Below are 27,704 nucleotides of genomic sequence, written 5' to 3' on the forward strand. Positions count from 1 at the left end.
GTGGGGTAGGGCGTCAATTCCCACCACTCAGCTCCCTGCTTTATGACAGGCTATGATATTCAGTGTGCGATATCCAATCCACACCCCCTGGCTGTTAGAGCTGAGATAAATCACTTGATCTGTGGTTTAGAAGGCTATAAAGAGGAGAGGACCCCAGATAAACAGCTACAACTTTTGTAGGAGGATTTGTGTCATCTCTGTATCATCTTAATGTGATACTAAAGTCTTTTTATTTTTATAGTTGAAAATAACCAACATGTTATACTTGCCCTGTGTAGCAGTTTTGCACAGAGCAGCCCAGATCCTCCTCTTCTTGGGTCTCTCTTGAGTGCTCCTGGCCCCTCCCTCCTGTTGGAGTGCCCCCATAGCAAGCAACTTGCTATGGGGACCCGAGCCACATTCAGACATGTAGCTGCAGCCCAGCCTGGCCCCCTTTCTCTCCACATTGGACTGACTGACTGCAGTGGGAGCCAATTGTGCCACACTGCTGTCTCAGCCAATGAGGAGGGGAGTCCTGGGCAGCCGAGACACTCCTGCAACAGTTGCTGAATCTAGATGGGCTCAGATAAGTATGTGGGGGCGGGGGGGCTGCTGCACACAGGCAATTTATCTTTATGCATATTATACTGCTCACTGATTGGTTGCTAGAGGTTACAGCACATCATCTCTTCACTGCAGAGGGGTATGATATACATATGAATGCCACCTTTATTTAGATATGAATGCTGCCGGCCTCATCCATTTACATATGAATGGTGGTTATTTACATGTAAACACAGGGTAGGGCAGAGCTGGGCAGCATTAGTAGCAGCACTTCACACTGAGATATCAGGACACAGCACAAGACTAAAACTTCAGGGGACAAGGGAATTTAAACTGGGATAGTTGGCAAGTATGAGGCAGGTGCTTTGGGCCCCACAACAATGACATGGCCCAGGGCAGCTGTCCCTTTTGCCCTGCCTTAAAGACGGCCCTGCCTAGACTTATTCACTACAAGTGTCGCCTGCCATCACAGCAACCCAATGGAACACAAGAGCACTGATCACCGTACTCATAAAATAAAAATGTAAGTGCAGCGCTATTATTCTATCATGTGAAATATCCAGTGTCATCAAATTATATTCAAATCAATCTATATAATAATGCGTTCAAGTAAAGGTCATATGCTGAAACTTTTCTGTGTTGAATTATTGTGACTTCTCAATTCATATATCATCCACCACTGTGTTTCTGATCATGCGCAGTCTTTAGCATCCGAAAGAAACTTAAGAAACTAAAATAGATATGATCAGGAAAAATCACTAATACATACTAATTGACAGCTCTGACTTTCCTAAGGGTAATTTCACACTGAGGTGCCAGGGCGCTAGCAGCCGAAAAAGGGTTAAAAGTGCCTGCAAAGCGCTGCTGCCCACTGATTTCAATGGGCAGGGGCGCTTTAGGGGCGGTGTATACACTGCTCCTAAATCGCCTCAAAAAAGGTGCTTCTTGCAGGACTTTTTTTTTAGTGTCCTGCCAGCACACCGCTCCAGTGTGAAAGCATTCAGGCTTTCACACTGGAGTGACAGGAGAAGAGCTTTACAGTCGCTATTTTTAGCGTTATAGCGCCTCAGTGTGAAGGTATCCTTAGGAAGTCAAAACTACAGTGAAGAATTGTTTATCCCTTTCTGATTTTGTACGTTTTCCCACTGACAAAGAAATAATCAGTCTATATATTTAATGGTAGGTTTATTTTAACAGTGAGAAAGAACAAAAATATCCAGAAAAACACATTTCCAAAAAGTTATGAATCGATTTGTATTTTAAGCAAGTATTTGATCCCCTGTCAGCAAGATTTCTGGCTCCCAGGTGTCTTCTATACAGGCAACGAGCAGAGATTATGAGCACTAAGGCTCCGTTCACACCTAGGCGTATATACGCCTGAAGCGCGACGCCGCAGCAGCCCTAAACACGCTGGAGGGGTGATTTTACATTGCCCTCTATGGAGATGGTTCACATCTCCGCGCCGAACGCCGAAACGCCTGAAGCTCAAAACAAGTCCCGGACCCTTTATTTGGGCGGCTTTCGGCATAGGGGATGTGGACCTGGGGGTAAGGCTGCATTCACAATCGCTGCGTTTTGTCGCCGCAAATCGCGGTCCAAAACGCCGCAATTTGTCGCCGCAATTCGCGGGACAAAACGCCGCGATTAGGTACGCCAAGGTGTGAATGCAGCCTAAGACTAGGATGCCATTAAAGCAGGGGTGCCCAACATGTGGCTCGCGACCTCCTGCTCTGGTGGTTTGGCAAGCCCAGATTGCCGACCCGCCATCCCAGAGCATCAGTGTTGTGAATGAAGCCGGCGGTAGAGAAAGCAAGCAGTTGCAGAGTCGCATAGGCTAATGCTTCCCATATAGCGCCACCTCCCGTCACAAATCGATACCAAATACACTCTGCCTGGGACAGCCGGGGAAAAACTGAATGGAAGACTTATTAAAGGCAAGTTTATTACTGAAATCACAGTGTATATATGGGCATATCTGTTCTGCAGTGGTTACTGGGCTGCTTTCAAACTAATCCTACATGCACCGAGCCAAAGACTTTGGTTATCTGCGGGTTTGGTGCGCTTTCAGAAAGTTCACTATACCATCAGGATATAATAGAAGTCTATGGCAAAGTGCAGCTAACCTGCAGGAAAGCCACATGTACATCAGTGTGAAAGCAGCCTTGGGACGCAAATCAGACTCTCAACTCACCTCTATGTCCATTTACCCCCACTTACCTCCAATCCGATACGCTAAAAAAAAAATGATATTACACACATACACACACACACACACACACACACACACACACACACACACACACACACGTACATATACATATATATACATATATATATATACACACACACATACAGAAGGGGATCCGTCCCCTTTCGGCTGGGGAAATGGAATTGGAGGGCCCATGGAGTAGCGTGGGCTGTGTGTGTGTGTGTGTGTGTGTGTGTGTGTGTGTGTGTGTGTGTGTGTGTGTGTATATCCGTCCTGCATATGCAGTATGGACAGACCTGTCATCCGCCCATTCCACTTATTTTGGCCCGCGACCATTTACCAAGTCGCTTCAATGGCCCTCGCTCTTCAAAAAGGTTGGGCACCCCTGCATTAAAGTTCATTTGCGTGTAAAGGCAGATGTCCCAATACATATGCAGCCTCAATTTAGTATGTAAGCCAGTGACAAGTAATTCAACCCTGCCTCCAGAATTCCCTCTACGTACACGGAGCATGGGAGCAGACTGAAAAGCTGTTGAACCTTTTACCAAAATTTGCCAAAACCTAACCTAGTTTTGATAGCATAACATTTGCGAAAAGCAGTATAGAACTATAATTTTTTTTAGACATATTAACCACTTCCAGACCGCTGTACGACTATATACGGCCTAACTTTAAAGATACATATCTCGGTAACGGCAGCAGCTGCTGCCACAACCGAGGTATCTATCTTTACTGTCAGCGGTTCTGATAACGATAACGGCGGTCTCCGTGGCGGATTCGCCGCGAGATCGCCGTTATCGGTGGCGGGAGAGGGCCCCCCCCCTCCCGCGCCCTCCGCCGCTTACCGGAGCCGTCGGTAGCGGCGGAGGAGATCGCGACCATTGGGGAGCTGAGCGGGGACGAGACTGAAGGAAAAATCTCCTTCGCCCGTCCCCATAGCTCTGCTGGGCGGAAGTGACATCAAAACGTCAGTCCCGCCCAGCCTCTTAAAGAAACATTTTTTTTTTTTGTCATTTGAAAAAATGAAATTTTCCAATTTTTTTTTTTTTTTTTGCATTTTAGTCTAATTATGAGATCTGAGGTCTTTTTGACCCCAGATCTCATATTTAAGAGGACCTGTCATGCTTTTTTCTATTACAAGGGATGTTTAGAGCGAGAGCAATAATTATAGCCCTAGACCTCCTCTGTAGCTCAAAAAATGCAACCTATAGAATTTTTTAAACGTCGCCTATCGAGATTTTTAAGGGTAAAAGTTTGACGCCATGCCACGAGCGGGCGCAATTTGTAAGCGTGACATGTTGGGTACCATTTTACTCGGCGTAACATTATCTTTCACAATATATAAAAAAATTGGGCCAAATTTATTGCCGTCTTATTTTTTAATTCAAAAAAAGTGATTTTTTTTCCAAAAAAAGTGCGCTTGTAGGACCGCTGCGCAAATATGGTGTGACAAAAAGTATTGCAATGATCGCCATTTTATTCTCTAGGGTATTAGAAAAAAATAAATATATAATGTTTGTGGGTTTTAAGTAATTTTCTAGCAAAAAAAAACTGTTTTAGTCTTGTAAACACCAAATCTGAAAAACACCCAAAGTAGAGAAGTGGTTAACAAAAAGTAAAAACAAAAAACAAAATAAAAACGCAAACAAAAACACTCTAATGCTGCGTGCACACGACCGTTTTTCACCACGAGAAAAATTCTATTTTTTAGATTGGTCGTCAAAAACGGTCGTGTGTAGGCTCCAGAGCATTTTAGTCGACAAGGCCTTAAATTTTTTTAGAACATGCTCTATTTTTTCACGTCGTCATTTTTCTCGTCGTGAAAAACGGTCGTGTGTACGCTTTAAGGACAAGGAAAAAAAACACGCATGCTCAGAAGTAGGTTATGAGACGGGAAATTGGCATAATCAGCCCAAAGGGTGGCGCCATTCGAATGGAACTTCCCCTTTATAGTGTCCGTGGAAGGTCACTGCACTTCGCTTGAGCATTTTTTATCGCAATCGTGTGTATGCAAGGCAGGCTTGAGAGGAATCACGTCGAGAAAAACGTTGCTTTTTTCCCCCCATGACATGAAAAATGGTTGTGTGTATGCGGCTTAAGAAATGATCACTGTCTGCCATCTCTACATCCTTTAGGGTACTTTCACACTGAGGCACGGGGGCATTGGCGGTAAAGCACCCCTTGTTTTAGCGGCGCTTTAGCAACCGAATAAAGGGTTAATAGCGCTCGCAAAGTGCCGCTGCCATGCCGCTTTGCAGGCACCGCCCATGGATTTCAACGGACAGGGGCGCTTTAGGAGCGGTGTACACACTGCTCCTAAACCGCCTCAAAGATGCTGCTTGCAGGACTTTTTTTTTTTTTACTTCCCGCAAGCGAACCGCTCCAGTGTGAAAGCACTCAGGCTTTCTTACTGGAGTGGCACTTTGCAGGCGCTAGTGTGTACTAAGAGACTGACACAGCAAACAGGTCATTTACCTTTTGTGGTGGGTGACGTTGGCGGAGGAGGAGCAGCAGTTGAGGGCTTTGCAGGCGTGCTGGAAGGAGAGGTTTTTGGCACAGCAGCTGTTGTGGCATTCGTAACGGCGCTTGCTTTCGTTGTAGTTGCAGCCTGGGTTGTGTTCGGTAAAACAACAGGGTCAGATGCACTTGAATTTTTTGCAGACAAGGTAGGCGGTACTGAGCCATCTATGTGGAAGAAAAACAAAAAGGGGCTTTATTAAAACAAATGCGAAAATACACAGCAAGTTACATAAAGAAAAGCTTATTCACACAGGTACAGGAATATTTTCTGCACGGAACACAGAGCAAGCAGAAGATTCTGCGTGTGTGGAGACATAGAATTCTTTAAATTACTTTACATGTATTTGCATTTATAAAATCTGCTTTGCATCCAGCAAAAAAAAAAAAAAAAAGAACAAAAGAAACAAAGTTTACAGGTAGAACATGCAACGTGTTCCCGAAAGTGAAAGTATGCTTTAACCCTTTTAATGCCAGAGCTGTTTTAGCGTTCTTTTGCACAAAATATTTTTTTAGGCCTGAAGATTACATAAAACCCCCAAAACCATTATATATTATCTGAAAGCAGACACCCTAGAGCAGTGTTTCTCAACGCCAGTCCTCAAGGTGCCCCAACAGGTCATGTTTTCAGGCTTTCCATTAATTTTGCACAGGGGATTTAATCACTGCCTTAGTAATTACCACAGCCATTTCATCTGAGGGAAATCCTGCAAACATGACCTGTTGGTGCGCCTTGAGGACTGGAGTTGAGAAACACTGCCCTAGAGAACCGAGCCTCAGGCTTATCGTAATTTACCCTGCAGCTACCAACAACCCCAAAGTCCTGAAATTGTAAAATGCACATTTTTTTTAGCCTGGAGATTAGATAAACTCCCTAAATGGTATATATTTTCTGAAAGCACAGACCCTATAAAATGGTGGCAGTTCAATTTTTTTTTTTTTTTTTTATGTCACACGATATTACTGCAAAGGTCTAGGAAACGCAACATTTTCAGAAAAAAAAAAAAAAAACACACACACACACACACACACACACACACACACGTCATTTTTTTGGGGGGGAGCAAGCGGAGACCAGTATACATAGTGGGGCGGGTTTGGTCATACGCACACGGCATGTGGAAGCATTAGGGTGGCAGCCCAAGCACCAGGATGCAATTTCTTGTCACCATGGCGCCTGGTATTTGTCGGGCCCTGGCCCTTACACACTTACATATATTGAGCCTTTAACCCTGGACGCAGCCGTTTCCTACGCCACTAAACACGGCGCACATTTTCATTTGTAGACCTAGCCATGTGTATGGTCCCACTAATTCCTAGAGCAATGCATTTAGGAGGTGTACAAAACTATACATTCTAAATATGGTATTTTAGACGCTCGTGTTCAGAGCCTTAAAGCGGAGGTCCGCCAAATTTTACTTTTTTTTTTTTTTTTTGTTAAAGTAAATACTACAGCAGCTGACTTTTAAAATAAGGACACTTACCTGTCCTGTGCGCCAGCACCCGAAGCCGATCTATCGCTCGGCTTTCGGGTGCTCCCGCCATCTTCAGTAAGGGAATCAGGAATCTTGTGGCTTCACTTCCTGGTTCCCGACTGTGCATGCGCTATCCCACTGGCCCCTGCTGTCTTCTGGGACCTGTGCGTCTCCCAGAAGACAGGGGGGGGGGACACGACGACAAAGAAGGCACCGGAAGTGGCGCAAGATACCCAAGGGTGGCTCAGGTATCAATGCCCGGAAGTGGGAGCAAGATACCTGTATTACACAGGTATCTGCTCCTCCCTGAAAGGTGCCAAATGTGAGTTTGGCTTTAAATTAAACCAGTTCTAATACCAAAATGACTAAACTACCAGCATGACCTAGGAGCTGCCTGCATGTTCTGAGCGCCCCCAACTCTGAAATTCTGGGTTCACAGTTATGCAAACCGATTTTATCTTGAAACAGTCCAACCTGACATTCCTCCATCCAGGACCTCATAACTGGATGACCATGACACCATAGGGGAGATTTACTAAAACTTGTGCGGATGTTCGTAGTAACCAACCAGCCTCCAGGTTTTATTGCCAAAGCTCAAAAAAAAAAAAAAAAAAAAAAAAAAAAAAAAAGAAGAAGACCTTCACCCTCCGTCGTGCTGATAAATCGGGTTATTTTTTTACTTGTTTTTTTGTCTCTCCCCCTTAAGAGGGTGCAAAAGTGGAAAGGGGTGTGCTAAAGTATGACTTTAGAAGTTGAAGTCATCATTTTTATAAAAAAAGTCCTCTGGGACTCTTGGAGAGCTTAGGAAGGTGTCTAAAATGAACAGAGAGTTACTATGAAAGAGAAGTTCAAAATACATTTTAAATGCACTTGTTTCCCCAAAGAGCCTGCAAAGCATTGGATCTGTGATCAGCAGATCTCAGGTGCAAGGTCAGGCTCCTACAAACTTCCTTCGATACGAGCCGATACTGAAGAGCTGGAAGAATCATTGAACTTCGGGGAGCTCACCAGCACCCTCGCAGTTCACCGAGATCTACACACCACAGTGGAAGATGGGCCTTGTAGTTAATTCACAGAACTCTGAATGAATGACGCAGCTGTGTGGGTGGAGCCCCGCACTATTTTTAAATTGTGATAGCGGGTGTGGGGAGAGGACCCCCTGCCTGCTGGCAGATTGAAGGATGAAGTGGTGTGGAAGTGCTGCTTTAGTATATGTTACACCCTGTAAATATTTTTTTCCTTTTTGTACACGTTAAAACGCCCAAAAAAAAAAAAAAAAAATTGCAATCTTTTTACATTTCAAAACACATTTAAAAGAGGAGCTCCAGGCGACTGCAGGAAAAAAAAAAAAAAATCAGCAGCTACAAATGCTGTAGCTGCTGACTTAATATTAGGGCACTTACCTGTCCAGGGATCCGGGAGGTGTCTTCAACCAACACAACTTTTTAGTCAGCTATTGGGTGCTGCCGCTGCCATCTCCTCTATGGGGGAACGGGCTGTGCGGCTTCCCGGCTGGTTTCCTACTGCAGGGGTTGACAAATTTGCTTGGAATCTAGGAGCCAGCTAAAAAAGTTAGGAGCCAGAAAACGCACCCCGTCCCGACGAGCTTGCACGCAGAAGCGAACACATACGCGAGCAGCATATGTAAACGGTGTTCAAACGCAATTTTGAAGCGTGACATGTTGAGTATGAATTTACTCGGCGTAACATTATCTTTCATAATATAAAAAAAAAAAAAATGGGGATAACTTTACTGTTGTCTTATTTTTTAATTAAAAAAAATGTAATTTTTTCCCAAAAAAGTGCGCTTGTAAGACCGCTGCGCAAATACGGCGTGACAGAAAGTATTGCAACGATCGCCATTTTATTCTCTAGGGTGTTAGGATAAAAAATATATATAATGTTTGGGGGTTCTAATTAGAGGGAAGAAGATGGCAGTGAAAATAGTGAAAAATGACATTAGAATTGCTGTTTAACGTGTAATGCTTAACTTGTAATACCAACGGCCACCACCAGATGGCACCAGCTCACAAAAAAAAACCTTCCAAGCCAAGTCGCCAGGACACTATTGCTAGTCGCCATGGCGCCCGGGATTTGTCGATCCCTGCCCTACTATGCATGCGCAAAGCGTGCTGCGTTCCCCAATTGTTCCCCTAAAGGCAAACTCAGCCAGAAGTGGGTACCTGTCAAAACCAGGTACGCGCCCCCAAAAGGTGCTAAACTTGGCAACGGAAAGGGGGGTGGCAGATAAAACGAGCTTCCCCTTTTTGGGTGGAGCTCTGCTTTAAAGGTACAAAAAGAACACCGAACATGACGGGCCATAGAGACAGATCCAGGTCTATGTAATGTTAACATACACATACCAATGCCTGTGAATAGTGTATAACTAGGCAACGAACAACAGTAATTGCATAGTTAGGATACATGGTGACGAAAGGAGGAACACCACAACACTACACAATGCCAGGCATAATGAAAGTTACAATAGCTAAGTAAATGCATAGTAACCAGGTGGATGATCGCAAGGTTCTCAAAAAATAATTAACTTTTAGGAAGCCGAATGTTACCATAAGCAAACTGTGGCAGGAACCTCCTCAATGCAGTAGCCTTTTATTAAAAATAAATGAGAGCAGTCAGAGAGAGCGAGAAGGAGAGCGCAAGTATAACAATTCAGTGTCCGTATCTCCCACCAGAGTATCATAAAATTGCAGAATTTTGTTCCAAAAGGTGGACAGGTACCACATATATGGAGCATGGCGCCAGGGGCCGCAAACAACGACAGCATACATCAGAAGTGGAGGGATCAATTTTATGACGAGTCACAGGGCAGCAATATCAGTGGAAAAGAATCCGGTAGTTTGAGTGCAAGGCCTTGTACACACGAGGAGACATGTCCGATGAAAACGGTCCGCGGACTGTTCTCATCGGACATGTCTCCTGGGAGCTTTTGGTCTGATGTGTTTACACACCATCAGACCAAAATCTCCGCGTACAGAGAACGCGGTGACGTAGAAGACACCAACGTTCTCAAACACGGAAGTGCAATGCTTCCACGCATGCGTCTAATCAATTCGACGCATGCGCAGGATTTCGGGACGCTGGTTACACGTCATGAATGGGATGGAGAAATCCAGGAGTAGTACGTAGTATTGGCAGAAGATGATCCAGCTTTTATACTCTTTTAGTGTAAGGGGTACATATTGAGACCATGTATGTTAGTTTGTATATTGATTTTATGTTGTATTTATTGTACTGTTTTGTAAAAAATGAATAAAAGATTTTTGGAAAAAAAAATAACCAGCGGACATGTCCGATTAGGTGTACTAACCATCGGACATGTTTCCAGCGGACAAGTTTCTTAGCTTGCTAAGAAACTTTTGTCCGCTGGAAACCTGTCCGCTAGGCCGTACACATGGTCGGACTTGTCCGCGGACCAGTTTCAGCGGACATGTTCGACCGTGTGTACGCCGCCTAAGAGGAAACCAACAACTTGTAGGACAATGCAAGTATCTTGTCTCTTCTCCCATTCAATTTAATTTGCCGGTATATTAAACTCCCGATCTCACTTGGAAAGAAATGGAGGTGGGTTTGGTTTACATTAGAGCAACAAAATCTGGCATAAAGGGAGAGAGCAGGTGACCAGGTCTATTGGACCGAGACAGCAATGGCTCGAACTCCATGGGAACCCTCATCAGTAGGAGGAGAGCGAAGGGAATGTTGCAATTGCGTGTACTCAAGTCAGGCCAACTGGGGGTTATGGCTACTCAAGGGAACCCAAGATTGTTCCCTCACTCAACGTATAACACAATAAAAGGATCATCACGCCTTTGCCACAAAAGAAGTTAGAATTACACACTGTACGAAAATCGGCCAAAAAAAATAAATAAAAATAAATCGCCCAATATTTCTCGCTATAGCTCAACGGCCATAACAGTTTTTATTTGGTAGCACTCTTGTACGAATTTTCTCATCCGATTTGACGTCCAGACGTTATATCGTAATTATACGCTGTGATGTAATATACGTGTGTCCCCGCCTTTTCTGCTAGTTTCTGCAGTGACGTGCGTGCTCCGTCTTCGGAAAATTTACATCTTTGCACCGTGGATTAATGTCTATTCGCCGCATTTTTCGCGATTTGGATGACAATACGATTATGGTTAGAAATTTTTTCACTTTTGTCTTTCATTTTGATATTTTTCCGGGTCATCAGCAACTTCCGATCATGCGCGGATTTCCGTATCCGTGTTTTATCATACGAATTGTGTACACATTAAACGAAAAGCGTCTGTGCCGTTGACGGACGACAAAAGTTTTGTTGTTGGCCCCTTTGTTTTTTTCCCCCCCATTCGTTGAAACGGAATCGGCGGTGGAAAGTTGTGTACACACTAGTAGAAAATCGTACGATCATTCCTTGGACGAAAATTTTTCGACTAGTGTGTACCCCACATTAGTCAGTGTTGAGGGAAAGGATGCAAGACCAAAAAAATGGGTTCAGGAGGCTAGGTTTGGAAGAAAGTTCAGGAAGCCATCCCAGATATCTAGGGTAGCATAAACTAATGTAGGCAGCAGATCTTTAGAGGGCTTATGAATGGGATTTGTCCAAAGCATGAAAATAAGATCTGAAGAGATCAAGTCCTCTTCGATGTGAGTCCATATAGTTTATTAGTGGGTCTACTATGATACCAGTCCACTACTCGGAGGAGGGACACAGCTTGGAGGTAATGGGCAACCCACCGCTAACCTTGAGTAAAGTAATGATGGATTTGCGGATCCTAGGCTTCTTATGGCAACATACAAAAGAGCGAATAGCCATGTTGATGGCCTGAAAAAAAGCCAGAGGGTGGGGGGACAGGGATGGTCGGAAAAGATAAAAGTTTGGGCAAGACATCCATTTTTACCAAGTTCACATATTTCCTGGTTCGGTTGTATATAGGGCTGCAACTAACAATTATTTTCATAATCAATTTGTTGGCCGATTATTGTTTAGATTAATCGGATAATAGCCTTAAAAAAAAAATTGCATTTAAAAAAAAAAATTTGGGCCAATTTGTTGTTGGGCAGATTACAAAACACAAATTGCCGCAAAAACACATTACATGCTTTTCTGCAGCTTCTCCATTGAAGTATATTGAACCAAAAAAAAAAAAAAGCACTGTTTTGCGTTAAAAAGCCTTGCCCTGGCTTTTTCGATGATAAATAAAAATAAAAAAAAGCCTTGCCCTTTCCAAATACGCAGCAGCTGAAAAAAAATCTTGGATGTAAACGTGTGTCCAACTGACTGAGGTGACCAGCACTTTGTTAATGAAAAAATGGCAGATAAAAAAACGTTTGCGTGTTATTGAGCCTTCTCTGACTAGCAAAAAAACATCAATTGCAGCCTCACTGTGCCACCAAACATCGCCACTGTGCCCATCACACGCCGTCACTGTAAATAAAATAAAAAATTGAAATGGGGGGGAAAAAAAAGGAACTTTTCGGACTGATATTTTTTTTCGGTTTCGTTAATGAAATTTCCATTTCGGTGCACCTCTAATATGTAGTATTCATAAATCTCCTGAAGAAGCCAGCAATTGGCGAAACATGTAGAGTGGATGTAACTACATATGTGAACCATATTGAATGTTTAATGTGTTTTTTTTTTATTGCATATTCAAAAAAAAAAATTTTTTAAAAAAAAATTCATATAAAGTGTGATTGTCTGGCACCTTAAAAATTCCTTTGGTATCTTTATCTCCATGTATTATTATTAGTATAGTGCAGAGAGCAAAAAAAACTTTGCATGACTGGCTGCTACAGGTTGTGACCAGTTCCCACCACCCAACCTCTCCGGGTAATATTTCATATAACCATGGACGCATTAGGACTGGTAAAACATTAACTGGACTCATGGTGTATCATCAGATCTACTCCATTACTAAAACACAAAACAAAGCTATCAATTTACTGTAGCCTTCTAGCTTAACAATAACAGCTAATGGTGATTTATGAGATATGAAATGGGGCTTTATTTCATGCCGATTTCCCATATGACAGCTGTGAGAAAAAGTCCAGAAGATAAGATTTCAATATTGTCACAAATACAATTATTCACATAGCATATGGACAATGCTTGTAAAAACAGAACTGAAAATGTGCAACGCCAGGAGACTGGAGGGTTGTGAAGTTCTGTCCACCTCACAGGCTGTTATCAGCCGTTTTACCGATAGGCCTTAGCTTCAACAAGAGCACTGTGCAAAATAAGCTTTAGCTTTAGTCTGTTTGTAAAACATTTGTTGGATGAATGTCACAAGCATTGGTCCAGACTGCACAATTTTTCCTTATATTTTAATACTATGACTTCCTAGGATCACTAGCCCCATCTAGAGGCCAAAATTAGGTATATTTTTCTGAAATATCTAAATCGGAAAATATGCCACATTTTGGCCACTAGATGGCGGTGACGATCATAGGAAGTCATGGTATTGGAGAAAATATTGTGAAAATTCTGCAGTTTGGACAAATACTTGACATTTGTCAATTTTTTTTTTTTTTTTTTTTTTTTTTAAATAGACTTCACGGATATATATTTTCCAGTGTAACCGTTTTCCCCCTCTATACATGCCACACAGTATGGTTGGTGAGCCAATGTCTTTCACTTCAAAAATGGATAAAAATCTAATTTAAATTTTAATAAAATGCTTTTGGAGTAAAAAAATCTATCTAAAGATCGTTTTCTATTTAACATAAATTAATAAATTTGGAACTTTGTTATGTAGCATGAGACTTTATATTTTGCAATATTTATTTACATCTTTGGTAAACTCATTCAATGCATCCAAGCTCTGTAAGCCTAGACAGCATGCATACTTTCTGTAGCTGCAGACTTAACACGAAACCGAGTGGAACTCCGCTTTAAAAAGGAGGCTTCCGGATTCCGATAAGCTCCCCGCCCACAGACCCCCATGGCCAGGGTTGTGGGGAAGAGACCCTTATCCTCATTCACACAGGGACAAGGTGCTGTGCTAGGGAGGTGTCCCCTCCCCCGCCGGCAACAATACCCACCATGTTGAGGACATGTGGCCTGGTTCAGGAGGGTGGTCACATGCTAATCTCTCAACCCCCCCCCCCACAACCCTAGCATTTTAGGCTGCATGCTCCGATAAGGGTCTGGTGTAGATTTTGGGGAGTAACCGCTCATGCCATTTGTTTTTTTAATGACAGGCTCCTTTATATTCTGCGTTTAGCAGGGATCAGTCGCTGGTTGTCAGGAAGCTGGCGGGTCCTATAAAATGGACCCTAATGGACACACGAGGAGAAGTGGTCTGGAGCTTTACCCTTGGTGGACGTTTTGGAGTGACCCATAGAGTCTAGATTGCTGGAATCCTTCAATACATCTGAGGCCGAGTACTCACGGCAGGACATGTCCGATGAAAACGGTCTGCAGACCGTTTCCATCGGACATGTCTGGCCGGGGACTGCCCGGGGACTTCTGTTCGATGGCTATACACACCATCGAACAGAAGCCCGCGCGTAAACATTACGCGGGGCGTGTCCGCGGTGTCGCCGCGTCGATGACGCGGTGTCGCCGCGACAATGACGCGGCGACGTGGGCGGGCCGCCTTAAAAATGCTTCCACGCATGCGTCGAAGTCATTCGACGCATGCGAGGGATGCGGGCGGCAGGACATGTATGGTAGGTCTGTACAGACGACCGTACATGTCCGGGCGGACAGGTTTCCAGCGGACTGTTTTAAAACAAGTCCGGGAAACAGTTGTCCGCTGGAAACCTGTCCGATCCGTCCCAAAATGGTCCGCTCGGGCCAACACACGGCCAAACATGTCTGCTGAAACTGGTCTGCGGACCAGTTTCAGCAGACATGTTTGGTCGTGAGTACGGGGCCTAACAGGCTGGTTTAACCTGTTTTGAGGTGAGAGGCTGGAATTATCTTCACGAGTCTGCACAAACTACACTGGAATTTCGTGCGGTGGATGGCAGCACTTATTTAATTATTATTTACACATTTTTTTGAAGAGTTTGGACTGGCACCTTATTATAAGTTTTTCTTGCACCTTTCTTTTGGAACTTTCCACTACTTTTGGAGGTTGACTTGAAACACTTTAATTAACTTGAAATTATTTATCACATTTTTTCATCAATCTTTTTTATTCAACATTTTTTGCTTATATCTTATTATATTTTTTTATATATATAATATTTTTTATTCTGAAGATTATTTATTCACAAACATTGATGTTTATTCTTAACATTATTTATCACTCAGATTTTACACTGTGTGTTTTTCTTGGTCCTTCCATACGGATTTATCACTGTCAAGTTATCACTGTTTTATGACACTATTAGATTGATACTAATGTGTTGACTATTAATTATTATTTTTAGTCTATTTTTCTGGATTATTAATTTTCACTATTTCCACCTCATTCATCTCAATGTAGATGTTTTTGAAGGTATTGGAAACAAGGAGTGAAACATTATTTGGATTTAATCATTATTATCCATACGTTGCTGTGCGTTATTTGGCATTTTAGTTATTTTAGCTATTCTTGGCAAGCGCCTCTATTTACCCCCAATTTACATATGTCCTATAAAATGGATATCCGCCTTTCCATAAAGCGGTGTTCAAACCCACAATTATCTTTTTTTTTTTTTTAAGTTAGCTGACTTTTAATAAGGACACTTACCTGTCCAGGTAGCTCACAATGTCGACCCCCTGAGGCCGATCCGTTTATTGGATCGGGTGCAGGCGCCACCATTCTAAGGGAAACCGGCAGTGGAGTCTAGGTGGTTTCCTACTCCGCATTTGCGAGTCACCCATCGCTTTGTGAATGGCCGGCTGTCTTCTGGGACACACACTAGTGGGGGTCTCAGGGGGCTGTAGTGGGGGGTCTCAGGGGGCTATAGTGGGGGGGGTCTCAGGGGGCTGTAGCGGGGGGGGTCTCAGGGGGCTGTAGCGGGGGGGTCTCAGGGGGCGTCAGTGGGGGGGGTCTCAGGGGGCTGTAGTAGGGGGGTCTCAGGGGGCTGTAGTAGGGGGGTCTCAGGGGGCTGTAGTGGGGGGGTCTCAGGGGGCTGTAGTGGGGGGGTCTCAGGGGGGTCTCAGGGGGGTCTCAGGGGGGTCTCAGGGGGGTCTCAGGGGGCTGTAGTGGGGGGGTCTCAGGGGGCTGTAGTGGGGGGGTCTCAGGGGGCTGTAGTGGGGGGGTCTCAGGGGGCTGTAGTGGGGGCGTCTCAGGGGGCTGTAGTGGGGGGGGTCTCAGGGGGCTGTAGTGGGGGGGGTCTCAGGGGGCTGTAGTGGGGGGGTCTCAGGGGGCTGTAGTGGGGGGGTCTCAGGGGGCTGTAGTGGGGGGGTCTCAGGGGGCTGTAGTGGGGGGGGTCTCAGGGGGCTGTAGTGGGGGGGGTCTCAGGGGGCTGTAGTGGGGGGGGTCTCAGGGGGCTGTAGTGGGGGGGGGGTCTCAGGGGGCTGTAGTGGGGGGGGTCTCAGGGGGCTGTAGTGGGGGGGGTCTCAGGGGGCTGTAGTGGGGGGGGTCTCAGGGGGCTGTAGTGGGGGGGGTCTCAGGGGGCTGTGGGGGGGGGTCTCAGGGGGCTGTGGGGGGGGGGGTCTCAGGGGGCTGTAGTGGGGGGGGGGGGTCTCAGGGGGCTGTAGTGGGGGGTCTCAGGGGGCTGTAGTAGGGGGGTCTCAGGGGGCTGTAGTAGGGGGGTCTCAGGGGGCTGTAGTGGGGGGGGGGTCTCAGGGGGCTGTAGTGGGGGGGGGGGGGGGTCTCAGGGGGCTGTAGTGGGGGGTCTCAGGGGCACACTGGAACAGGACAGGCTATGCTCTCAGAGCTTCAGCTCCTTCTGCTGCGGCTGCAAAATGTCTGTACAGTACTTGTAAGGCACTTTACATACACTCACGGGTAGGTCCTTACTCGCGAGTGTATGTAAAGTGAGTGTACTTAAAGCGGGGTATGCCTGTACATGTTTTGCGGATGTAGTAATACCGCTTTTTCAGGAGCTTTATTGTACATATACACAAGGTTATATATAGAGCGATTACCAATTTATAACTACAACTGTATAATGTTTGGGTGACGAAGGTACCATTATGTAACATTTAATGACAGTATGGCACGCCTAGCCTTGTTTTTTTCTTTAATAAGCTTGAGAAGGTGTACACTTGATGATTCATGAAGAGAAAAATAATTCACTTTGCATACAGCAGTAGACATGGGTGGAAAAAAAATAAAAAAACACTTGATTGGACTATATACCGGCATCTTCTCATGACACGGCCTGGATTCAGACGACCAAAACGACCATGACATTTACAGTACAAAGCAGAGGTGTCTGAGGTGTGGGCAGAGACTTGCTTTGAACGTCATCTATGCTCAGCCTATAGTGGAATTTCACGTTTTTTTTAGCATGTAGCCCAGCATGGTTAAAATAAAACAAAAAACCCCAACCTTTTGTTGTAATACTTACCTCCTCTCTCTGGTGCTTTCCCCCCCGCAAAACCACCACTATGGAGGTCAAGCATTGCTCCACTTCCAGCACGAATATCAGACATTGCCATTTAACACACTGTGAGCCCAGGCTGTTTGGTTCATCCTCTTGGGGTTGGGAGGGTGATTATTTGGCCGCAAAAGTATTTACCCCAAGAAAAAGTTGACAGTTGTCAGTCACCACATTAAGGCCCCGTTCACACTCATCAAAAAGGCGCAGCAACAGTCCCCCACCGAGGCGCAGCAACAGTCCCCCACCGAGGCGCAGCAACAGTCCCCCACCGAGGCGCAGCAACAGTCCCCCACCGAGGCGCAGCAACAGTCCCCCACCGAGGCGCAGCAACAGTCCCCCACAGAGGCGCAGCAACAGTCCCCCACAGAGGCGCAGCAACAGTCCCCCACAGAGGCGCAGCAACAGTCCCCCACAGAGGCGCAGCAACAGTCCCCCACAGGAGGCGCAGCAACAGTCCCCCACAGGAGGCGCAGCAACAGTCCCCACAGAGGCGCAGCAACAGTCCCCACAGAGGCGCAGCAACAGTCCCCACAGAGGCGCAGCAACAGTCCCCCACAGGAGGCGCAGGAACAGTCCCCCACAGGAGGCGCAGGAACAGTCCCCACAGAGGCGCAGCAACAGTCCCCACAGAGGCGCAGCAACAGTCCCCCACAGGAGGCGCAGGAACAGTCCCCACAGAGGCGCAGGAATAGTCCCCACAGAGGCGCAGGAATAGTCCCCCATGATTCCCAATGATAACCATTCATATCTTTGCGACTTCAAGCCGCACCGACTTCAAAGTAGTCCCTGTATTACTTTGGTCTGACTGATGCAAATTGGGGTCCATAGACCTCAAGTTTACACGAACATTCCCTGAAATCGCGTCAAAATCACATGACTTTCAAGTCGCGGCAGTGTGAAAGGGGCCCAAGTTCAGAGAAAATCATCCAAATGGGGACAAACATTCTGGTGGCAACTGTATAAAATGAGAATTGACATCACTTTAGTGACTTTGCCAATTATTTTCTGTTGCTTCTCCAGAACAGGAACTGATTGGAAATGGCTAAACCTTTCCACACACTGACTGTTACCTTTACATACACTTTGATGCATGTTAGCAAGAGATATCTATCGATCTATATAGATCGCTATATGAAAGGGGCCACATTTGATGTGGATGATGGAATCCTGCGGCTGTGCCTTTGTGTTCTGGCAGCAGGGAGACTTCCACCAATCACGAAGCAGAAATCCGACAGGGCGGTTCTATGCACGTCGATCGGTACAACCACCTGTGTCCATTCATGGATTGAATTTAGTCCGGCCCCTTCTGAACCTGTCAAATTTCTATCCATGTATGGCCATCTTTACAGAGTTCAAGGCTTCAAGCAGCAATTTGCACCCACAAGGGAGTGAATCAAAAGTTATGATTCATCCATTAGCACAGGGCTCGACAAAATACGGGCGCCCGGTCGCAATTGCGACAAGAAATCGTGACCTGGCGCCCAGGGGAAGCTTAGGCCTGCAGAAGGCCGCACGGGCCTGCACCGGCCGGTAATTGAGGCCACGGCTTTGCGGCCTTCTGCAGGCCCAAGCTTCCTTCTGTGATCTGGCGCCATCTTGTGGTGGTCGTTGTCATTACAAGTAAAACAGCAATCCAGCAATTCTAATGTGTTTTTCACTGTGTTTTCACTGCCATCTCCTTCCCTCTAAATTAGAGCCCCCAAACATTATATATATTTTTTATTCTAACACCCTAGAGCAGGGATATGCATCTAGCGGACCTCCAGCTGTTGCAGAACTACAAGTCCCATGAGGCATAGCAAGACTGACAGCCACAAGCATGACACCCAAAGGCAGAGGCATGATGGGAATTGTAGTTTTGCAACATCTGGAGGTCCGCTAATTGCATATCCCTGCCCTAGAGAATAAAATGGTGGTTGCTGCCATACTTTGTCACACCGTATTTGCGCAGCGGTCTTACAAGTGCACTTTTAGTTTAATTTAAAAAAAATAAGACAACAGTAAAGTTAGCCCATTTTTTTTTTTTAGATTGTGAAAGGTAATGTTACGCCGAGTAAATTGATACCCAACATGTCACTCTTCAAAATTGCGTCCGCTCGTGGAATGGCGAAAAAAACTTTTGCCCTTTAAAATCTCCATAGGCGAAAAAATTCTACAGGTTGCATGTTTTGAGTTACAGAGGAGGTCTAGGGCTAGAATTATTGCTCTCGCTCCAACGATCGCGGCGATACCTCACCTTCTGCGCGCCAGCCTGGCGGGACGGGTCGCGTTTTCTGGCTCCTAACTTTTTAGCTGGCTTCCAGATTCCAAGCAAATTTGTCAAACCCTGCATTAGCAAACTTTTTGAGGCTGCAGCAGGTAGCCTATTGCTTTGGAAAACCTTTGCCACCAATCACATATTTAAAGCGGACCTTCAGTCGTTTTTTCATCTAATATTCTGCCCTTGTGGTTTTAAAACTTTAGATAGTAAAACTTTTTTTTTTCTACCAGTAAATACTTTTATACAGCCCACTTCCTGTTTCTTGTCTGGTCATTAGGGTTATGACATCATACACAGCTCGCTCTCTCTCATGAGAGTTTGCTAGAAAGGGAGGGGGGATAAGTCATAAGAGGGCCGATGAGAGCTGCAGAGCTGAAGGTGTGGAGGGAGATTTCTGCAACATATTTGGCAAGTACAGAATCACACCATTTCAACACCATTTTTTTGCTTAGAATAAAGCTCACAATTCTCACGGTGTAACATCTTCTGTCACATTATACCTGCTGGGTCCCTCCCCCAAGGTTTGCTCTGTACAGACTATGCAACACAGTGATGAGGTCATTGCAACTTTTACAAGGCAATATCTGAGATTGCAAAGACATTTGGTGCACACAAAGTGGATTTGTATCCTTTGTGCAGAATATATTTAAATTAAAGTTTTATAGGTAGATTCAAGTACATTGGATTAAAGTTACGGCGGCGTAGCTTAGCGTGTTTAGGCTACGCCGCCGTAAATTAGCTAGGCTAGTAATGATTCTCAATATACTTGCCTGCTAATATACGGCGGCGTAGCCTAAAGCGGGCGGGCGTAAGGGAGCCGAATTCAAATGTGTTGGAGGGGGGCGTGTGTGATTGGAATGAGGCTTGACCTCACGTTTAAGGTTTTTTTAACTGCGCATGCGCCGGGCGCCTACATTTCCCAGTGTGCATTGCGGCTACGTAGGCCGCACGGGCCTATTGATTTCGACGTGGACGTAAATCCCAATTCGCGGACGACTTGCGCAAAAAAATTTAATCTCGCGGCGGGAACGGCGGCCATACTTTAACATTGTTATTCCACCTAATAGGTGGAATAACTTTAGGCCTGCTAATGCCTTACGGAAACGGCGTAAATCGACTGCGGCGGCCGGGCGTACGTTCGTGAATCGGCGTATCTCCTCATTTACATATTCTACGCTGACCGCAATGGAAGCGCCACCTAGCGGCCATCCAAAATATTGCGATCTAAGATAGGACGGCGCAAGCCGTCGTATCTTAGATATGTTTAAGCGTATCTCTGTTTGAGCATACACTTAAACATAAGTCGGCGTAGATTCTGAGTTAGGTCGACTTATCTACTGATAAGCCGGCCTAACTCCACCTGAATCTACCTAATAGTGCCTGGAGTTCAGCTTTACCTTCAGCCTAGTTCTGCATTCACAACCCATTTAAAAGCCTCTAAGCACACAAGCGGGTGTACATTTTTCCCAATGCTTATTGACACTAATAAAAAAAATACCCATCCTTCACATGACATGTCCCCGCTGTCACACAGCTACAAACAAAACCAAGGTCACTGTCCTCAGGGACGCAAATGTTATACAAGCTGCTGGGGATTGGCGCAATTAGAGTCACGCGATCTCTAGAAGATATGTGCGTGTTCTTCACATGGAGAGATGTGGTGCAACTCTGCTGAGATCATCTCACATTTTATGAAACCCAACCAATTTAACAACAAATATGAAGCAATACTAATGCTGTAATAGGGAACCGATCCAGACAGATGTAAAGAAATGCGGCACCAATGTAGTGCAATCAAAAGGCTCCCATTGCACTCCATTACAGACCAATAACAAGACAGAAAACTAGAGACTCAAATGGCTTCTCAAAACTAAAATAGTCTGCCACAACTGACCACTTCTGCTGCTTGATATCACGCCAAACCTCCGATTTTTAATAGCCGATAAGTCGCTGAGCAGCAGAAAGTAGACGATAAGTGGAGTCAGAAGTCACTGAACTGGTCTATTTACTTGCTATGGGTCATGGACTACAGGACCAGAGAGGGACCATGACAGCCAACGAGGCATTTCCAGGACAATCCAGCAGACCGCTTACTGTTCTTGTCAAAGGTTTTCTACAATACAAACCCGTGCTGGGATTAAAACCAGCAGAAATGGACAGTTAGGGGAATGTTTATTTAAAAAAGGGAGGAAGAAATAACTGGATGCATGTTACCGCCATTTGTCCAGCTGTAACAAATTGTCCCTGTATACAGGGAAATTTAACCACTTAAGGACCGGACCAAAATGCTGCCTAAAGACCCAAGGTGTTTTTACAGTTCGGGACTGCGTCGCTTTAACAGACAATTGCGTGGTCGTGCGATGTGGCTCCCAAACAAAATTGGCGTCCTTTTTTTCCCACAAATATAGCTTTCTTTTGGTGGTATTTGATCACCTCGGCGGTTTTTATTTTTTGCGCTAACAAAAGTAAAGCGTCAATTTTGAAAAAAATGCAATATTTTTTACTTTTTGCTATAATAAATATCCCCCAAAAACATATATAACATTTTTTTTCCCTCAGTTTAGGCCTATACGTATTCTTGTACCCATTTTTGGTAAAAAAAAAAAAAAAAAAAAAAAAAAAAAAAAAAATCGCAATAAGCGTTTATCGATTGGTTTGCGCAAAATTTATAGCGTTTACAAAATAGGGGATAGTTTTATTGCATTTTTATTAATTTTTTTTTTTTTTTTACTACCAATGGCGGCGATCAGCGATTTTTTCCGTGACTGCGACATTATGGCGGACACTTCGGACAATTTTGACACATTTTTGGGACCATTGTCATTTTCACAGCAAAAAATGCATTTAAATTGCATTGTTTATTGTGAAAATGACAGTTGCAGTTTGGGAGTTAACCACAGGTGGCGCTGTAGGATTTGGTGTACACTGTGTGTGTGTTTACAACTGTAGGGGGGTGTGGCTGTAGGAATGACGTCATCGATCGAGTCTCCCCTATAAAGGGGATCACTCGATCGATGCAGCGCCATAGTGAAGCACGGGGAAGCCGTGTTTACATACGGCTCTCCCTGTTCTTCAGCTCCGGGGAGCGATCGTGACGGATCGGCTATAAACAAATAGCCGCGCCGTTGTCCCGGATTGCTCCCCGAGGAAACAAGACCGCAGTGTGTAGCGGGGGGGGGGGGGGGCCCCCAACCCACGTCTAGGCAGGCACGTACAGGTACGCCAATGTGCCTGTACGTGCCATTCTGCCGACTTATATGTACATGCGGCGGTCGGGAAGTGGTTAAATATGGTTGGGCAAAGGCTTGTGACATTTAAAAAAAATAAGCACTGAAGAGTATCTAAAGGGTGAAAAAAAAAAAAACAAAAAAAAAAAAAACAATGAATATATATATATATATATATATATATATATATATATATAAAAAAAAAAAAATATATATATATATATTACACACACACACACACACACACACACATACACATAAAAATGACTTTTTACTAAATGTATTTTGATAAAGTGCGTTTGGAATAAAATAGTTTTCTATTTAAGATACATTAATAATTTAGTTTATTTAGCGTGAAACGGAGCTTAGTTATGTTGCATGAGGCTACATATATTCTGCAATATTTAAATTTTTGGTAAACTCATTCAATGAATGCAAGCCAAGATGACATGCACTGCATTGATGCATTCACACAATTTTACACTAACTACCAGCAAAAGTCAGTCCTTACATTTAAAGAGAACCTGACATTTCAGATCCATCGTGGCAGCGCCTGTTAGCGGGCATCCACTCACCTGCTGCCACCACGTCCCTTACCTTGTTGTGTTACTGCTGAATCACCAGCCGTTCCATTAACCACTTCCAGACCTTAGGTGTTTTTCAGATTCGGCGTTTACAAGACTAAAAGTTTTTTTTTGCTAGAAAATTACTTAAAACCCCAAAAAATTATATATATTTTTTCCTAACACCCTAGAGAATAAAATGGCGGTCATTGCAATACATTTTGTCACACCGTATTTGCGCAGCGGTCTTACAAGCGCACTTTTTTTGGAAAAAAATTACTTTTTTGAATTAAAAAACAAAACAATAAATTTGGCCCAATTTTTTTATATATTGTGAAAGATAATGTTACGCCGAGTAAAAAATGATACCCAACATGTCACGCTTAAAAATTGCGCCCGCTCGTGGCATGGCGTCAAACTTTTACCCATAAAAATCTCGATAGGCGACGTTTAAAAAAATTCTATAGGTTGCATTTTTTGAGCTACATAGTAGGTCTAGGGCTAGAATTATTGCTCTCGCTCTAACGATCGCGGCGATACCTCACTTGTGTGGTTTGAACACCGTTTTCATATGCGGGCGCTACTCGCGTATGCGTTCGCTTCTGCGCGCGAGCTCGTCGCGACGGGGCGCTTTAAAATAATTTTTTTTTTGTTTTCTTATTTATTATTGATTTTATAATTTTTTACACTGAAAAAAAAAAAAAATGTATCACTTTTATTCCTATTATAAGGAATGTAAACATCCCTTGTAATAGAAAAAAGCATGACAGGTCCTCTTAAATATGAGATCTGGGGTCAAAAAGACCTCACATCTCATATTTAGACTTAAATGCAATGAAAAAAAAAAAAAAAATTGTTATTTAAAAAAATGACAACAAACAAATTGTCTCTTTAAGACGCTGGGCGGGACTGTCGTTTTGACGTCACTTCCGCCCAGCAAAGCTATGAGGACGGGTGGAGGCCATCTTCCCCCTCACTCGAGTTCTCACACACTGGGCAGCAGCATCTGATCTCCTCCGCCGCTACCGACGGCTCCGGTAAGCGGCGGGAGGGGCACTCTCCCGCCACCGATAACGGCGATCTCGCGGGGAATCCGCTGCGGAGACCGCCGTTAACGTTTACACGGCCGCCCACTGAAAAGATGGATACCTCGGTTGTGGCAGCAGCTGCTGCCGTTACCGAGATATCCATCTTTAAAAACAGGACGTACATTTACAGTGGGCGGGTCGGCAAGTGGTTAAAGTAAATGGGACTGTTGGTGAGTCAACAGCGGGTCAGAAAAGGACCCGCTGCAGGACAGAGATGACAGTTGGTCTTTAAAATTTATGATTTAAAATAGTGTGGATTTAAATCAAGTCTTTTTAGTAGTGATTTAAAGAAGTCCAGCCTGAGCTCATTTGGCTGGGCTTCTCCTCTGGGTCACAATGCAATTTGTTTTGCAGTCATGTGACCTGTTTTTCAGCAAAGAGGTCTGCTTTTTGCAGATTTGCCCTACAGTCCATTTAACATGATTTCCTATGGAACACGTTCTGTAGTGCAAATCTGCAAAAAGCACAAAAAATGCACAGGTGTTGTGAAGGACTTTTTACCTATATGCTTCAGGTTAATCCTCCCTGCTTGTTTAAGGCTGTTAATGGTATTTACCCTTCTGCAGCCAGTCCTGTTTCAAATGTTAATTGTTCTAGCCCTGTGTTTACTGGTTACTGTGATTAGATAAGTGGCTCATGTTAATTATGCTGATTGCTTCATTGTGGTAATTATCTCTCTATATGCGGAGCCGAACCGGCTAGATACTGATTAGTTCAAAGAAATATCTTTATTTCAAAGGAGCTGTATTGAAGACCCCCCACTGTGTAAGAGGGGGGCAGAGATTTGTCATTGTAACAGTTTTGGAAATGACATATAAGCTGTGTGATATAACATTAAAGGCTGTCTTGTTCTAGCAGTAAGCCTGGACTAATGTGTGGCTTAATGGGCGATCTCAGGAATATTCCTCCTAGTGGAATATTGGGTGACGTTCTTACGGAAGAAGGGAATCTTTGACGGGGATATCATACCAATACTGTCACAAATTGGTTGGCAGCAGCGGGATTTTCCCTTCTACTCTCCTTTACACCCAGGATTCCAAGCAGACACTGGAAGAACTACTGGAAGTTCGTGGAAGGATTGCTAGCAACAAAACCGAACGGGTCATCATAGCAGAATCAATGGAGATAGACCAGGAGAACGGGATTGCAGCAACGCCAGCGGTACAAGAGATGGAGACACCAGTGATTCAGGAGGAGGAATCACCAGCCAACAAGCTAATGAGAGAGAAGCTAGCATGGTTCGGCCCGAACCCAACGGCAGATGTGGTGCTGAGAGTGATGGAGCTACAGGAGGCTAAAGAAATAAGGGACGCAGAACTACAGTTAAAACTGGCAGCAGTCCAACAAGCAGCCGCACCTTCTCCGAACAGTGAGTACAGCACAGCAGACGCAAGGAAGATTCCGTTTAGCACTTTTAAAGCTTTTGATGAAAAGGACTGTGAGATTGATAACTACCTGGCGGATTTTGAGCGACAATGTAACCTGCACCGAATAGCTAGAAGAGAGTGTGTTGCAATATTGTCAGGCAAACTGTCAGGCAAAGCTTCTGATGCTTTCCGGACCGTGCCAGATCAGGATATCCATAGCTACGCCAGGGTTAAAGAAGTGCTCCTGGCTCGTTATGCAGTAACCCCAGAGTCCCACCGACAGAAGTTCAGGGACTCACGCAAAACCACGAAAGACTCTTACGCGGAATGGGCATGCCAGTTGTCTCTGTCGGCCTCTAACTGGGTTAACAGCAGCCAGGCCACCACCGCAGAGGTCATTTTGCAACTAATGCTCCTGGAGCAATTTTACAATCACATCCAGACGGACGTCAAAGATTGGGTGAGAGATCGCAGGCCCATGACTCTACCAGAGGCCGCGAAGTTGGCGGATGAATATGCGGATACTCGCAAGACAAACCAGGTCACACCACGGGTACAACCTCCACGACCAACGGCGCCCTCACACCCACCAGCCGCTAGATACCAACCGCCTAACAGACCGATGACATCTAGCCCTCGCTACCCACGCCAGGAGGACAACGAACAACGCTGCTTCCGGTGCAAACAGTTGGGTCACTTCAAGCAGAATTGCCCCATGAATGACAACACCAGGTCAAATTGGTCTCAACCTGGGTACCGCCCACCAGCAGCAGCCCATTGTGTAGACTCGGCTTGGGATCCTCAGGAGCTGGGTCAGGAAGAACCATTGGGCACCCCTTACGAAGCCCTCATGGTACAATCTGTTATTACGGACAACAGGGAACACCATTGTCAGCTGGTCATGGGCGACAGCCATGAGCCGGAGGGGCCTTGGAGGGAGCTCGGCAGAAAGAGGCACCGCCAGCTACCCTTCAAGAAGAAGAGGTCCTGGAAGTCATATAACCAGCGGACCTGGGAGGAGAAGAAACGACTGGAGGAGAGGGAGTCGCAGCGGGCGTCCCAGATGCGGGCCGAGATGTTCACCAAGGGCCCACCGGTGGCCCCTTACACCACCACCCAGTTCCTGATGATGAAGGACCACGTGGAGAGCCTGCAGGACATGAGCAAGCAGGAGCTGATCCGTGAGTACATAGAGCTGGAGGAGTGCATAAGCCGCATGGAGGAGGAGAACAACCACCTAAGGTCACAGCAGGCTGACCCCCCTAGGCTCCATGAACTGGAGATGGAGCTGGAGAAGCTCAAAGAGGAGAACTGGCGGCTGCGGAGGGAGCAGAGGGTGGCTGACCCTATGGGGCACTGATTCCCCCCCCCCCGAACTCTGAGCACCAGTGCTACAGCATTTCAACAAATATAACTTTTTCTTTTTATGAATCTCCTGTGACTGTCACTTCAGAGCCATAACCTGCCCCCTCCCATAGCGGGACACCTAGATGGCGGCGCACAGACCCATTCGCCGTCTTCACACTGACTTCTGGTGACTCTGCAGATCGCACAAAGACTTGGGGACTGAACGGCGTGTGATCTGACGACCCGGTGGCATACCTGAGTCTGAAGCAGTTGCCAAGGGAGGTCAGTCACGCCCAACGGAGTTAACCTCGGACTAAAAGCTCTGAACCCGTCAACCCTACTGGACCAGGAAAGGTCCAACCGGGTTTGCCGGAGCAGGGAGAAAGGGGGGCCATTGTGAAGGACTTTTTACCTATATGCTTCAGGTTAATCCTCCCTGCTTGTTTAAGGCTGTTAATGGTATTTACCCTTCTGCAGCCAGTCCTGTTTCAAATGTTAATTGTTCTAGCCCTGTGTTTACTGGTTACTGTGATTAGATAAGTGGCTCATGTTAATTATGCCGATTGCTTCATTGTGGTAATTATCTCTCTATATGCGGAGCCGAACCGGCTAGATACTGATTA

At 45.2% G+C, this 27,704-nt stretch overlaps 1 protein-coding gene across 1 annotated transcript in view; it reads right to left on the reverse strand.

The window, feature by feature from the left end:
• Positions 1-27,704, reverse strand: part of TMEM123 (transmembrane protein 123) — an 87,496-nt gene that overhangs the window by 27,423 nt on the left and 32,369 nt on the right. Inside the window, exon 2 of the mRNA XM_040340211.1 lies at positions 5,228-5,437. Coding sequence (XP_040196145.1) covers positions 5,228-5,437 — 210 coding nt within the window. The remainder of the gene's footprint in view (positions 1-5,227; positions 5,438-27,704) is intronic.

This window comes from Rana temporaria, chromosome 2 (assembly GCF_905171775.1).
Source record: "Rana temporaria chromosome 2, aRanTem1.1, whole genome shotgun sequence".
In the NCBI taxonomy this organism is placed as follows: domain Eukaryota; kingdom Metazoa; phylum Chordata; class Amphibia; order Anura; family Ranidae; genus Rana; species Rana temporaria.